Below are 15,038 nucleotides of genomic sequence, written 5' to 3' on the forward strand. Positions count from 1 at the left end.
ATTGAACCAATACCCTTTATGTTCTATTCCAGTACTTTTGGAGGGGGCTGAATATAAACTATAGTAAAAGCTGAAACTATTTAAAGTGTTTCTGAATTTCTGTTTTTATTATTAATTTTGATTTTTGTATTGTATTGTGTTATGTTATTTGTGTAAGTGTATGTGTACGTGTGAAAGCATGTATTACCAAACATATTTAAGATGGCTATTGGCTCCATCAGCTGATTTTAAGTCTGTCGGCAGGTACAGCTGCTTTGGCAAGTGCCAAAGCCCAGCACCATGCAGAATACCTGCGAATACATACACTTCAATGATATGCAGGGACTAAACATACATTTATTGTCCACTTTATTAGGAACACCTAGTTATCTAATCGTGTGGCAGCAGCCAAGTACAAAAATAATGCAGATCAAACCTCAGAATGTAGAAAAAGTCTGATCAATTTGATGCTCATCATGGCATGGATATTGGTACAAAATGTACTGGCTTAAGTTTTTCAGAATCTGCCCAGGATTCTCACAAACAACAGTCTCTAGGGTTTACAGAGTACAGTATGAGGAAAAAAAAACATTGAGTGAGCAACAGTTCTGTGCCTGGAAATGTTCTGTTGATAAGACAAATCAGAGGAAGTTGGCCAGATTGTTTCGAGCTGCCAGGAAGGATATAGAATCTCAATAACACACTAAAATGTGGTGAGGAGAAAAATCTCAGCATGCATAAAAACACTGGACCGTGTGGTTGATGGGCTACAACAGCAGATAACTACACTAGATTCCACTCATGTCAGCCAAGAACAGGAATCTTAAGCTATCATAAACAAAGGCTCACTCAATGTAGACAGTTGAAAATTAGAAAAAATAATCACATGGTCCAGTCTGCAGCTGTCCAGTGTCAGTGAGCCTGTTTCCATGATAGCCTCAGATTCCTGTTCTTGGCTGACATGAGTGGAATCCGTTGTACTTATCTGTAGTTGTAGCTCACCCACCTCAAGGTTCAATGTGTTGTGCATTCTGAATTGCTTTCTGCACAGCAGAGTAATAAGAGCTTATTTGAGTTACTATAAACCTTCCGGAAAACTATAGAGAAATTCCAAGGAAAACAGAAAAATCACATTCTTTTCCCATCCTGATGTTTGATGTAAACATTAATTGAAAATCCTGACTTGTATCTGCATGATTTTACACAGTGTGGTGCTGCCACATGATTGGCTGATAAGTGCATAAATTAGTAGATGTTCCTATTGAGAGGTAAGTGTACTTTCACAAACTTCTGAAACAATAACTACATTAAAATTCCAACCCAATTAATCAAACTGTAGTACATTTATTTGTCTCTAACAGTTATGTGGTACATAATTGCAATCTCACTCACCATATCCTGTCTGTGACACAAGCTCAGCAGCGCCTCCGATTGGTTTGGTAAAAATTCCCACAATGCCTTTTCCCACTCCAGAGATGACACCACGGGCAGTACTGGCTGCAGTGCTTTGAGCCTCTATAGACCTTGTAAATGTTTGCATGGGCTGGTCTACAATTCCTGCTATTGCTCCTACAAGCACACAGACAGACATATGTACAGATATGCAAACAGGCATGCCCCCCACACACTGCAGAATGGAATAAGATAATAGTTAAATTATAGCGTAAGAGAGTATACATATGATAATGTGAAAGAGACTGACCCAGTAAGCTGAGTCCCAAGCAGGACAGGCCTTGGCGCAGGCCGTGACCCAGAGTCTCTGGGAGTTGCCTCCTCCACTCCTCTTGGCGTGTGTAATATTCCTCATCTAAAGACAGTCTGTCCATGTTCCGTGCTAGACTTGTGGCCAAGTTGGTAATGGACGTCAGAGTGCCTACACAAGAACAGGTGTAGAGAGTGGGGGTTTAGAGACATCAACTTTGGCTTGTACATTTTCTGATAAAGCGTTCTTGGATTAAATACCAAGGATTTTTTCTAACATTAAATTTTTAAATATTATTAGCAGAAGGTGTGAAAAGTTCAATTCAATTTTAATTGTACAGCGCTTTTAAAAATGGACATTGTCTCAAAGCAGCTTTACAGAACATAAGAAACATAGTACAAAAGTCCAAGATTACTTAACAGTCAAAGGCAATGCACCTCTCCATGTGTGTGGACCAAAGAGAAGAGGAAGCCATTACCACATTACCTTTTGAAATGTGTTTGACAAATGAGCTGGTTCCACGAGACACACCACTGACGAAGGCTCCGGGACCACGTGTTAGTCCTTCATATGGCAACCTGAAAAAATCAGCCACTCCATTTCCAATACTGCGTACAAGGCTTGCAGGACTGCCGAGGATCTCCAAAGAACCCACAACCCAACCTACACAGACATGACAACCAAGCACAACAGAGTTTCAGACAGTTATAGAGTTTTACTGTTTTCCCAGCTAGAGATGTGAAACATGATTAAGCTCGTATGTGTGTGTATATGCAATGTAAAAGAATGAGCAACACACCTGCTCTGAAAAGGGCTCCTGCAGCATAGTGCAATGTTAGTGCATGTATCAACTGACGTGGAGTGGTAAAGAGTGGCCCTCGTTCAAAAATGGAGAAGAAAAGTGGTGTGTGGTCTGATGCAATATAGAGCTTCAGAGAAGCATGTATACTGACCAAAAGACTGACTGGTTCAATTAACAGCTGCTGTAGTTGGACAGGCCTAACAAGAGTCTGCATTGACTGGTAAACCTGTACAGGTATAATGAGACTGGGGTCTCCAAACTCTTTGTCACCCACAACAGAAACAGGTACATAGGTATGGAATAGTGTTTTCAGGTAGTATATAAAGGTGTCCTCCAGATAGATGCGGGCTGGTTGAAGTTTGAAGCTGACCTTTTCTAGGTGGTACCCATTGCTGGACAATGTGAGGCCCACACACAGGAAACACATCTGGCGTAACTCCTCTAAAGCCTCAGGATTTATGATCAAGTCCTTAACACCCACCCACAAATCTGTGTCTGGTAACTGCTCCTGACACAGCAGGACAGGAAAATGAAAACTTGAGCAGCTGTAAAGCTGGTTGTCCACCTGCAGGCTGCCACACAGTATCTTCACATGGTGACCATTAAAGGTTGGCGTCTCACCCATAGTGGGCTCTGGTAAGGGCAGCAATACCAAAACCTTAGACATGGTTAAACGCAAGAGTTCCACCGAGCCAGTCGGACTCGTGATGTCATCACAAAGTGCCATGCTAACTTCACTTAGTATCACATGGAAAGACAGCATCTGATTAGATACTCTGTCAGAAAGCAAACAGACAAAAACATGAGAAAAATAAATACAGCATCTAGACAAGGAAACCCACTAACTAATTATCTGTCATAAGAAGTTTGAATGCAGTTGTGTTTGTGGAACCTGTGTGAAACTTAGTGTGGCTCTGGTTATGCTAATTTACTTAACTATTTATGCTTTTGTGGTGTGTATCTTCTATGAAAATCTAACATTAAAGTACTGGATATATATTTGGATTTTAGTAGTGTATTATTTGGATATTGTGTCAGTGCCTGTGTTCTGTACCTTTGGTGTCTGTTGATCGCAGCATCATCACAGCTCTCAGGTGCAAGGGTGAGGACAATGGTGCCATTCTGACAAGCTACAGTAATATATAAACACCCAAAACCTGGCAAGACCGCTACCTATAGAACACACAAAACAGAATCATACATATTTGCCTTAGTATCCTTGTGAGGACCTTCCACAAATACAATTATTCAATTAGATAACTAATTCAATGCTACACCAAGATCTGAAAGACTGAACAAGTATGGCATTCATTGAATGGTGGCTAGGAAAAAGCCCCCTCTCTCCAAAAATAATATGGCAGCATGACTTAGGTTTGCAATATTGAATTTCAACAAACCACAAACGTTCCTCTAGACTGAAGAGACCAAGGTGGTGGTGTTTCATCATGCATAGCATCATGTTTGGTGAAAACAAAGAATATCGTCACAAACACCTCATTCCAACTGTCAAGTATGCTGCTGGAATGATATGATTATTTTTATTCAGCCACAGGACTTGGGGAAAACTCTGAAAACATTGGGTCACTTAGACACTGATTTCCACTTTATACCAGAATATTCTTGAGACAAATGTGAGGCTATCCATATAGCTGCTGCAGCTGCGCCAAAATTTCACCATGCAATAGTACAATGATCCAAAGCACACTGGCTAACACTATTATTGCTAAGGCTGGTGCTATGTAAATTATAGGGTGCATTAATTTTTGTTGTCACACAAGGATATTTGTTGGTTTCTATAAGTTTGTGAGGACACATTTGCTATTTAGGCCTTGAAGAACATTAAAAACATAGACTTGAAAGGTGGTGTACATTTTTCTATGTACTATATATACACACATACATACTCCCTCCAGAAATATTGGAATAGCAAAGCCAATAGTTTATTTTATTTTATTTTATTTTATTTGCTATACACTGAAGACATTTGGGTTTAAGGTCAAAAGCCCAATAGGTGATATTAATATCTAGATGTTTCAAACAAATTACAGTGTCACCTTTGGTGGCCAACCACACAATTATTTGGTGTTCAAAACACTGCATCAAGCCATTAACCCACTGACATTGCACAAGCATACTATGACTTCTTAATGGTCCTTTCAGTTGTTTTTTTGGGGATGTTCTGCTGTCTGCTCTTTAGAAGGTGAAATGCATTCTGAACTGGATTAAGGTCTCTTGATTTACTTGGTGTGTCTAAAACCATTTGCTTTTTCACATTACATTTTAATTTTGGGTCATTGTATTTTGTTTCTTCAAGTTAGATTGGATGGATTTCTCTGACATCTGAAGTGAGCCTTTTCCAGAGGCAACTACTAGAGACTTTATAGTTGTATGACCAACAAGATTCGAAATAGGTTTATCAATGAGGCATAATTAAAAATAAGAAGAATTTACATTTATGGCATTTTTATCCAATGCATTTACATTTATGGCACTTGGCAAGTGCCATTTATTTATAGCAATTTCCAGAAGTGCTATAAAACAATAAAGACTAGTAATAAATAGAGCTTGATACTGATTCATTAGGTTATGCACTATGAGTCTGATCGGTCTAAGAACTGTTGGAGAGTTAATATTGTAAAACAAGCACAAATAGAACAAAAGTATCTTTTAAAAATAAATTGCTAATTTTAGTACAAAGCAAACACAGCTCTCCACCAGAAAGTAGAAGCAAGCTACTAGTAAAATACATGTGTTAGTACCTGTGTGCCAAGGCTGTTAATGTCAATGTCATCAGTCCATTTGGGAGTGGTAGGAGTGGCCGCAGGGCTGGGTGCATCAGAGGCGATGCTGAGCATCACTGAGGGCAGAGTATCTCTCTGCCTGCATTCAGGGAAACTGGACAAATGGTAGTACATCTCATGGTGCACAGAGCACAGAGGGGGCAGCCTCTTACAGAACACCTCTGCCCTAGCAGGTTCTGATATCATATGCAGACATGCAAAAACACAAACATAAATACACAAAATAAGATTATTAGCATACCGAGCATTTAAAAACTTTGCAAAGTTGTCTTCTTGCAAGATGTATATACATACAAACAGTACCTTTAAGGTTTTCCTTCAGCAGCAGGGTTTTAGGACAAAGGTTATGGATCAGCATGCGGGGACATTGGTCCTCACTCACAGCTATGTAGTTGATTCCTAAATGCTCCAGATATGTCACAACCAGGGCCCTAAAAATATACACAAACACTGAGTAATAAAGCATTTTGTTCTCCCAGAGACGCTCAGTACAAGGGGTTGAAACAATTAGAGAAGATAGAGACTCAGCAATACCATACTGTGCAAGTTATAACCCACCTGGTGGTGAGGGGGTTGTCATCATTCTGCTGTATGGGCACAGCCACACTTTGTCTTGGAAAATCAGATTGCACAGGGACTGGCAGGCTCCATAATTTCTCATCCTGTTTGGATTCTATCATGCAGCTGAGAAGAATTCGCTTTTGGGGTAGCATAGAGGAAAGCTCTTCTGTGGGGTTCTCTTTCAACACATCCCAGCAAGACACTGCACACCTTGAAGGACTGCCAGCCTCTGACCCAGGATCCATTGTCCACACACTTGTGTGCGAGTGACTATAAGGCTAAATTATAAGTGGCATATGTCAAGAGGGATATTAAAATATAGGAAATACCTGTTTATTAACAGAAGTAATAAGAGCATGTGCACATTACCTGCTCAGGTATAGACACTAGATGTTCAGACAGCAGTGCTTTGTAATTAATGGTATGCTTTGTGTTGTTCAATAGAATGGTTTTATCCTCAATCTGTAAGATCTGAATCCCATACCTCACTGTGGAGGACACACAGAACTGGCAGAGCTGTTTGGGGTTGGGGTGGGGAGGGGGATGACGCAAAAAGTGAGTCATGTTACTTTACATTATGAATCAAGGCAGTTTTCTAACTCGAACACTATTATGAATACGGCTCAGTTAGCAATGAACTTTGACATTCAGCACCTATTGCCCTGGAACCTCACTCTAACCTATGTCAGAATGTGCAGAGCACATAACTAACCTATACTTGGCTTGGCTTTAATGAATTTCAGTGTATCAGAAATAGTAGTTATACCACATGACCATAATGTTGGTTCTGTTTATGAAGCAGTTTGACATTACAGAAAAATGCAATACCTCTTTTTAACTCTTACTCTTCAATATTACTGCTTTTGCAAAAAAGGAAATTCGTTTACACTTAATATAATTTATTTACTACCCAAACCATTCATGTATATTCAATCAAGATTGAATCAACAATTGCTATTAAAATACAGATAAAAACCCCTCAGAGGACTGGAACTGCCTTACAATTAGTATTTGAGACCCAAACTTTAAGTCAGAGTCAAAAAGGCATTTGGTTAAAGTTCTCAATTAGGTAAAAGTGCATTATCTAGTCTGCTACAGAATTTGACCAAGGTTATCTTTCATACAGTATGACACACTGTTATCTCATGACATTAGCGGCTGTGTAATGTATGCATATTTGGCTTTTTTTGGACACACTGTAATGACTGTAATGTGCTTTATTCTAAGATCTAACTTTTGCATGCAAGGCACAATAAGATGTGTGACAAAACATGTTTAGTAATTATTATAGAAGTTGTCTCTTTCACAAACCTTCTGTCTGGGTGGGGCTCCAAGAATTATGTCAGCATCCACATATCCCTCCTCATCCAGGCTCAGAATCTTGGCTCCACCCACCTCTGTCCAGCGTGGTGAGGTTAAATCATGTAGCAGATGCACTGCTTCTGACTTGTGAACTGTATTAGTGTGGGGCCAATAAAGGCCAATTTGAAATGCCTTCTAACTCACAGACCCACAAGAATGGAAAATGGAAAAAGAAACAGACACAGGAACCTGAGACATTTGGTCTTTGATCAGCACCCATATTTTATCCATTTAGCCAGTGAAACCAGACTACCTTAAAGTTTGGGGGCACAATGGTCTTGCCAGCAGGAATCTGGAGAACGATGCTCTCATCCTCAAAGAGCCAGAGATCCCACTGAGAATGGTTGGTGAGCAGAGCCCAAGGCAACAACTCCACAAGAAGAGTGCTCAAACCTGTCTTCCATGCACATAAGCGCACCTGCATGGGACTGTCCCACTGAGCTACTGGCTCTGTCTCCTGCCTGCAGAGACAAAAATCCATCATACACATGATTTGAGAAATACACTCTGCATCTTTGGTTTAACAAAACATGCCTTCTTGATTATTAATTACGATTAATGATGTTTTTTGTTTGTCACACCAGTGAGAACCATAACTATTAGTACAAAAGCTTTCTGTTAGCGGCTGAACAATAGCACACAACTCAAAATAGAAAATTTCACACATACAGAAAGCTACACTAGACCTCTCACACAGAGTCTGCAGTACATGTTTGTGTCAGTCTGTGTATATATCTACTTGTCTGGGTTTTTGTAGGTGTAGGGCCAGGATGGTGAGTCACAACTTCTGGGGCCATAGAAGTGTTCCAGGATTTTGTTGAGGTTTTCACTCTTCTCTGGGCCAGCTTTATTCAGAATTTGCTTGATAAGATTTGAGGAGATTGGTACTGCACAGTGGGATATATCTCTTTCTTCACTGTAACACACATACACATCAATGAAAATGCTTAATTAATTAAAACCATACAATTCTAATCCCTTTTTTAATATTTCAGCAAAAACTAATGTAGTGGAGAGAGTGAGAGAGAGAGAGAGAGAGAGAGAGAGCCTTGTATGACTGAGCATAACTACACATGAATGAATGAAGTGAATCGAAAAGGTGAGGTGTGTGAGTGACCTCTGTGAGTGAAGTGTTGTGAGTCACGTACCTGGCTTGAAAGATGAGGTGGTGTGTTAGGTTTGGCTCCAAGTTGAACAGAGCTTGCTCCCGCCCTTGGCCTTGTATGAGCTGGCATTCCTTCTGCCCCAAACTCCGCTTTTCTACCTGCACGAAGACAACGTCTGGGAGATGGCTCCGCATTACAAATAGAGGACTGAAAACCACCTGTAGACAGGAAACCATTCTTAATGCACACATAAATAAAACTTGTAGGGTATGTATATATCTATATTATCTGTGTAATGAAATGTGAAATCTGTACTGGTTTAGTGCTCCAAATATCTATATAGGTGTTTGTATTCTGATTTAAAGCCAAAGAGTGTGTGGCCTAAAGCAGAAGGGATTTGGGAGGTTTTCAGGAAAAATAAATAAATAACATAACCACTAAAGGACAAATATACAGAGTTATGACAGTTTCTCAACCTGCCTGCAATATTCTCTTCCAAATTTAGGTTCTAACTATAAATTAAGAAGCCTTATGTAAACCACTGCAACCTAGACAAGGCAGTTACCAAGGATACATGAATGAATGTGGGCTCTGTTCTGCAAACTTCATATCTGACTGCTCACTCATACTCAAATCTCCCTCTCTTTGCAGCCTTTTTTGTCAATCCCACAGTCCCAGTTCTAATACACACACCTCTATGTCTCAACTAGACTTCCTTTAAACCTTTCTGGTATACTGGTATTCTGGAAACTTCCTATTTGATTCTGTTTGTATCTCTTTAAAATGTTATTCATACTAAATAATGTATTTATATTTAGTAATATCCTAACTGTGCGTGTATAGATAGACTCACCACTCTTTGCTGCATATTAGAGTTGGGTTCCAGAGTTATTATTGTGCAACAGACAGACACCAAGGACCCAGTAGAAGATGGGAACTACAGGAAGAAAAACACATGAAAGGACTGTGCTATACCAAAAACAGAGATAAAGATAACACAGGGAAAGCCAAAGGGAATTACACCTTCAATGCTGTGACATTATGAAAACCCTTCATGTGACCTACCAGTTAGAGGCTAGAATGATTTTAATTTTCTCATTTGTGCACATACTTGGCAGTTTTATTACCTTAGACTGTTATTACTTGAATTAAATGTCGATAATGTCTGCAGTATGACGTTTCTTTTGATGCCTTTAATTCACGATAGACAGATTTCTATATCACCCCTGTGAATTGCCCTCTGGCAAGACAAACAGTCACATGGTGAATATTTCACATCTTATTTTACTAAGAAATACTCTAATCAGCAGTCTATTATTCTTCTACATTTGGGTTTGAGATCAAAATTCAATTAAATTTAATGGACATTTTCTCAAAGAAAAATGAAAATAATAAAGTTTAAATTTATCCCTAACATTTATCCCTAATTAGCAAACCTGGAGTGATGGTGGCAAGGAAAAACTCCCTGAGAGGATATGAGGAAGAAACCTTGAGAGGATTGTTTAAACAATTAACAGTGTTGAATGTCTACTCTTGTTTGTAGTCTCAGATTTTGCCTGCGATATTAAACCAATATGAAGGGCAGAAAGCTACACTTCTATGGGAGACAAGCAAGACCCAATCATTAAGCATAGCCAATACACAAATTTGGAATCTGCTGAAAAACAAAGAAACCACTGGTGTACTAACAACCTGATACTGAACATGTTGGCCAAGGAAAACAACAACTGAACCCAGGGTCATATCACTCACTTCTTTAATCTACCAGATGATCTTGCAATGTGCTATGAAGTGGAACCTGCTATGTGACGTGTGCACATGATGGTGTTAATCTGATCATCAGATAATTTTTTATGGCAGAAAGATATGCACAGCTCCCATCTAAACTTAACCCACAGGCCAGACCCTTGCCTCTGATGACAATCTACAGCATTTATCTATAATTCATGGACAGCACATAATGTCACCATGCAACTTTTAGATTAATATAGCTCAACCTAGTTGTATGAATGTTGAAGTCATATCCTATGAAGATCCGATAACCACCACAATCCTCTGCAGCTAATGCCTTATTGGTATTTTATAGTAAAATACAGTGTTCTAAGGTCTTAGCTTGAGATTCAGGTGTTAATACACAGTACCTTACGGTTAGGACAGGGGAAACAGAACAACAATTCTTAAATAATAAAGTAAAAGAAATCTCTCTAAAGTTATTTCACAAATTCTCAACGCTTCCTACACTTTCTCCAAACAACTTAATAGTCAGTAACATCATACTAAAGTGTTATTATTATTGTACACTCACGTAGTATGTTATTCTGAATACTATACTAATACTGTGTAGGGCCTCCCTTTGCTCTCAAAACAGCCTCAATTCATTATGACAGAGATTCCACAGGATTTTAGAAACATTCCTTTGAGATACTAGAAACTTTAGCAAAAGGTGTTTTCTTGGATTCAGATCCGGAGACTGGGAAGGTCAATGAAGAACACTGAACTCATTATCATGTTCATAAAACCATCTTGAGATGACTTCTGCATTTGTGACATGGTGCATTATCATGCTGGAAGAACATCATATAACATTAAAAATCACTAACATAAGTAATCATTTGAGAGCTAAATCAATGCTACCAAGCCACTTACATTTGTAGACAAAATTGGCAGAGAGTCTGTTTGCTCTAATTTTTCAAGCTGATAGGCTTCAGAAAATATGAGCTCATTTCCAGTAACGGAATATAGTGTGCAACCTTGCACCCTGTTTTTTTTCCGGTGCATTGTTGGATTTTTTAGGGAGTGAACATTCCAGTGCACTGGAAGAAATTTGCAATTGAGACAGCCCTTAAAATGGCCAACTCTCTGATCAGTGCCATGACTACTAAACTAGGGAGCTGATTGAGAAGCACCGTTTTTCATTACATGTAAGACAGATTGGATCATACCATTACATACCTGAAGCACACAGCTGTTGTTCACAGACGTATGTTTAAGATATACATCCTGGGACCATTCCTGATCTTTTTGTTGACGCACACAGACACCAGTCACCTCAGAGTCCTCCAGCACATATGAAGGTAACTTGCTCTCTGGATCAACAGAAGATTGTAGCTTTCGCATCTGCACCTGGTCCTCCAGCCCAACACAGCGCTGTACCAACTGCACCTCAATCACCTCACTCAAGTAGTTACAGATCACTTGCCTTCCACAGATAATAATCTGAAGGAGAAAGATGGAGATATCAAGAAAATGGGTTTTGGTAACTATAAACTGTGTTCAAAGTTTACAGTGGATCTTGTCCACTGCATTATTCTTTTTCACAATGGGGCAATATTTCTTCTGTATAGAGAAATGTAAGTACCATGCATACACACGTCATCTCCCCTGACTATACAGACAACAATCCTCCGATGTTACTGAACAGTTTATTTACAACTTGATATCTTGCACAAGAGTCAGACCTTCAGACATCTAGGTTTTTTTTTTCTTTTTAACCTACTAAATTTAAATATCATTAGCTCAAATGATCTTTTAGGTAAGATTTGTAACATGGTGCAAGTTCAGACAGATGGCATGCCAGTCATATTTTAATTCATTATTAGTTGAAGTTTAGTTGTGTCCGAGGCAATGTAAAGTGACAAATACATCAATTTGCCAAACAACAGTGCTCTACGCAGTTGACCATGTAAGAGTACTCTACCTGCTTCTGCACTCCATTCAGCTGCTGGATTTTAATAATGAGTGAAGCAATTTGGCTGTTCCTTTGGATGCATCTGACCATTGTCCCCACATTATCAATACTGAATGGCTCTGACCAGCGCCAGTTACCCCAGCCTTCAATACACACATGCAGCAGCTGTGGAAAGTACACACACACACACACACACACACACACACACACACGCATAAAATGGTGTATAGGTTGGTCTAGGGAACAGATTTAGGAGACAACAAAGTTTTGCTGGAAAAGTCTGCTGGCAAAATGATCAGAAAACCCACTTGTATTTGTGTTAATCTACTGTATATGACACATCTCCATGTTGTAATATAGACAGTAGAATAATGTAATAATAGTTTCAACCATATGCATTGTATGATCCTGTGAAACAAAGAGGCATATGCTGGATGCTTTGCATTATAAGGCACTCCCCAAAGGTCACCAATGATTTCTACTCCAAATAATAATGAGACAGAAGAATAACAGGAAGGGAGAGGGAATATGTTAGAAGGAAAAAGAAAGAAAAAAAAAAACATAGGAGCAAATGCAAGGTATTCAGCTCAGGCAAGTTTAGGAGATCTAATCCACTAGAGATGAATCAACACTAAGGTGACTCACACACATTTTGTTTAGACCCTGGATGCATGTCTAGAACTGCCTTTATTCCACAACTTCCACTCCCTTGTTGTAGTAAGGGTAATACACAAATAAAGAATAGCACCAAATAAAATACTGCTCCTCCTCCTCCTCCTCCTCTACTCCTAATAATTACTACTAATCTCCCTATATAGGCAAAAGAGTATAATTTCTCTTACTAATAAATATCAGGTTAAGGATTTTATGGACAGCCAAGCAACATGTCTGTGCTGAGAATGCAAACCACGGAAGTCAAAGTTATGGTCAAAGTAGAAAAAACACAAAGATTAACCACAGAAGACCTTATCCACAATGAAAGATGGTGGTGGCTGCTTTTCAGCTGAGACTGGGACTCTAGTCAAAGGGAGGGAATAATGGATAGGTCCAAATCTATTTTGGGTTCCTGTGTTTTGGAATGGCTTAGCCAGAGCCCAGATCTAAATCTTTTTGAAAGCATGTGGAATGACTTGAAGAGGACTGTGCACGGGAGATTCCCTTGCAATTGGACAGATCTGGAGCATTTTTCCAAGAAAGAGGGGAATGTTTTACATCTGCTTCTATCAGATTCAGTAGGATATAAAACATGTTAAGGGAACCTCCTAGGATTCAGGAGGAAGAATGCAAGTTTCATGGAAAACTGAACCAGCTCTTAGCTTTTGCACAGCTGTTGAGGGGTCATGGGAGTCTAAATGTGCTGTGGGTCATATCACGTGCCTATAACCATGTGCTTCACATTTGGAGTGGAAGTTACTGAAAGAGTATGGACTACTGCATGTGGTCTGTAGGAGCTCTGTGAGAGTTGGGTCCCTGTGCACATCTAAAATCCATTTGAACAGAGCCTATGCAGAGATAAAGACTTCTGGAAAGATTGTATCTATATTTGGCAATTGCCCAGGAAGAGCTGGAAATTGTGGTTCACATCAGAAATCTTCTCCACCTAATGCCACAACAAACCCTACCAGAAAAACAATTAACAGGAAATAATGGCATCAATGTCCTTTTTGAAGCCAAAAACTCTCATCAGACCCTTTTATGTTAGTAGGTGTATGAATCCATGCAAATAAAAAAACTGTTAAATGTAAATTACAGGGAGAGACAATTACCTGTGGGGCTTTGTGCGATCTCCAACAATACTGGTGGCTTTGTCCACTAGACAGCACAACACTTTCATCTGTATCCACCTGACCAAAACATAGTGTCTCCTGTGTGTCGTTACAGACTACATAGTGACAGAAAATGAGTTCCTCTGCCTCTGGCTTCAGGTTCTGCATGTTTTGAACAGATACAAACAAAGATACATAAACACAATCAATCATAGATAATAATATTACAATGGATTTCGAACGATGACAAAGTAAACTATTTCACCAGCGAACATCTGCATCAAAGTGTCACTCAACGTGAGAGATTTTCAGTTGGTAATCATGGATGATTTGGTTGGTTTTTGTTAATGATGGATAGAAAATTTGTTTATATATGCAGCAAACTGGAAATCACAGTGGACCTTATTGACCTTATTGACAGTAGTGAACCTATTATATACAGTCCTCTTCAAATATATTGGAACAGCAAGACCAATTCTAGTTTTTTTTTTTTTGTCTGTAAACTTAAAACATTTGCATTTAAGATAAAATGGTTGAATATGAGCCAACATATCAGAAATTCAGTTTCCATTTCCTTCTAGATGTGTTAAACAACTTAAAACATGACACATTTCATGACAGACCACCCAATTTTCAAGTAAGCAAAAAGTATCAGACACCACTGAATATTTTGGTGCATGTCCCATACTTGCAAGAACTGCATCAAGCTGGTTACCCACCAACATCACCAAACTGCTGAATTCTGGAAGGTATTTACCGCTGTTTTGTTTTTTAGTTGTTTTGGGTGTTCTGCCCTTTAGTAGTGAGCCCATTTTAGAATTCGTATAGGTGTTTTTTTTTTGTTTTTTTTTTTTAAAGAGTGTTCAAGACTAAATCTGCTGTGTTCAATGTTGTTTAACACATTTATATGTAAATATCAGGAAATTCAATCTAAAATTCTGACCTCATATTCAGTTTTGAATATGTCTGTCAGCATTTAAATTTTTTTTTGCTTTCTTTATCCTTCTGCCCCACTTTAATATTCTTGAAGAAAGTTTTCTTTTTTTCGTCTGAAGACAGCAATGCCGAATACATTCACATTTGTTTCAAATATTTTCCTTAAATACAATATACGGTTATATGGACAACATAACCTAATCAAACCAGCGATTAGAAGGTTTTATTCCCCTTCAAGGACAATTTTATTCAAAATTATCTTGTGTACTAGATCCCTCTGCAAAAATGTTATTACAAGAAGCATTAGACTCTCTTAAAATAACCAATTCTTCCCA

General features: G+C 38.9%; 1 protein-coding gene across 5 annotated transcripts in view; it reads right to left on the reverse strand.

Annotated features, from left to right (window-relative positions):
• Positions 1 to 15,038, reverse strand: part of LOC131344108 (intermembrane lipid transfer protein VPS13B-like) — a 91,237-nt gene that overhangs the window by 2,380 nt on the left and 73,819 nt on the right. For all 5 annotated transcript variants that reach the window (XM_058376089.1, XM_058376091.1, XM_058376087.1 and 2 more), the window contains 18 exons: positions 13,768 to 13,929; positions 12,011 to 12,166; positions 11,266 to 11,529; positions 9,167 to 9,250; positions 8,356 to 8,531; positions 7,947 to 8,123; positions 7,461 to 7,668; positions 7,157 to 7,342; positions 6,215 to 6,361; positions 5,843 to 6,123; positions 5,588 to 5,715; positions 5,243 to 5,460; positions 3,538 to 3,656; positions 2,481 to 3,259; positions 2,168 to 2,344; positions 1,682 to 1,852; positions 1,372 to 1,548; positions 188 to 290 (listed from right to left, as the gene is read on the reverse strand). In XM_058376089.1, coding sequence (XP_058232072.1) covers positions 188 to 290; positions 1,372 to 1,548; positions 1,682 to 1,852; positions 2,168 to 2,344; positions 2,481 to 3,259; positions 3,538 to 3,656; positions 5,243 to 5,460; positions 5,588 to 5,715; positions 5,843 to 6,123; positions 6,215 to 6,361; positions 7,157 to 7,342; positions 7,461 to 7,668; positions 7,947 to 8,123; positions 8,356 to 8,531; positions 9,167 to 9,250; positions 11,266 to 11,529; positions 12,011 to 12,166; positions 13,768 to 13,929 — 3,713 coding nt within the window. The remainder of the gene's footprint in view (positions 1 to 187; positions 291 to 1,371; positions 1,549 to 1,681; positions 1,853 to 2,167; positions 2,345 to 2,480; positions 3,260 to 3,537; positions 3,657 to 5,242; positions 5,461 to 5,587; positions 5,716 to 5,842; positions 6,124 to 6,214; positions 6,362 to 7,156; positions 7,343 to 7,460; positions 7,669 to 7,946; positions 8,124 to 8,355; positions 8,532 to 9,166; positions 9,251 to 11,265; positions 11,530 to 12,010; positions 12,167 to 13,767; positions 13,930 to 15,038) is intronic.

The sequence above is a fragment of the Hemibagrus wyckioides genome, linkage group LG23 (genome assembly GCF_019097595.1).
Source record: "Hemibagrus wyckioides isolate EC202008001 linkage group LG23, SWU_Hwy_1.0, whole genome shotgun sequence".
Taxonomy (NCBI): Eukaryota; Metazoa; Chordata; class Actinopteri; order Siluriformes; family Bagridae; genus Hemibagrus; species Hemibagrus wyckioides.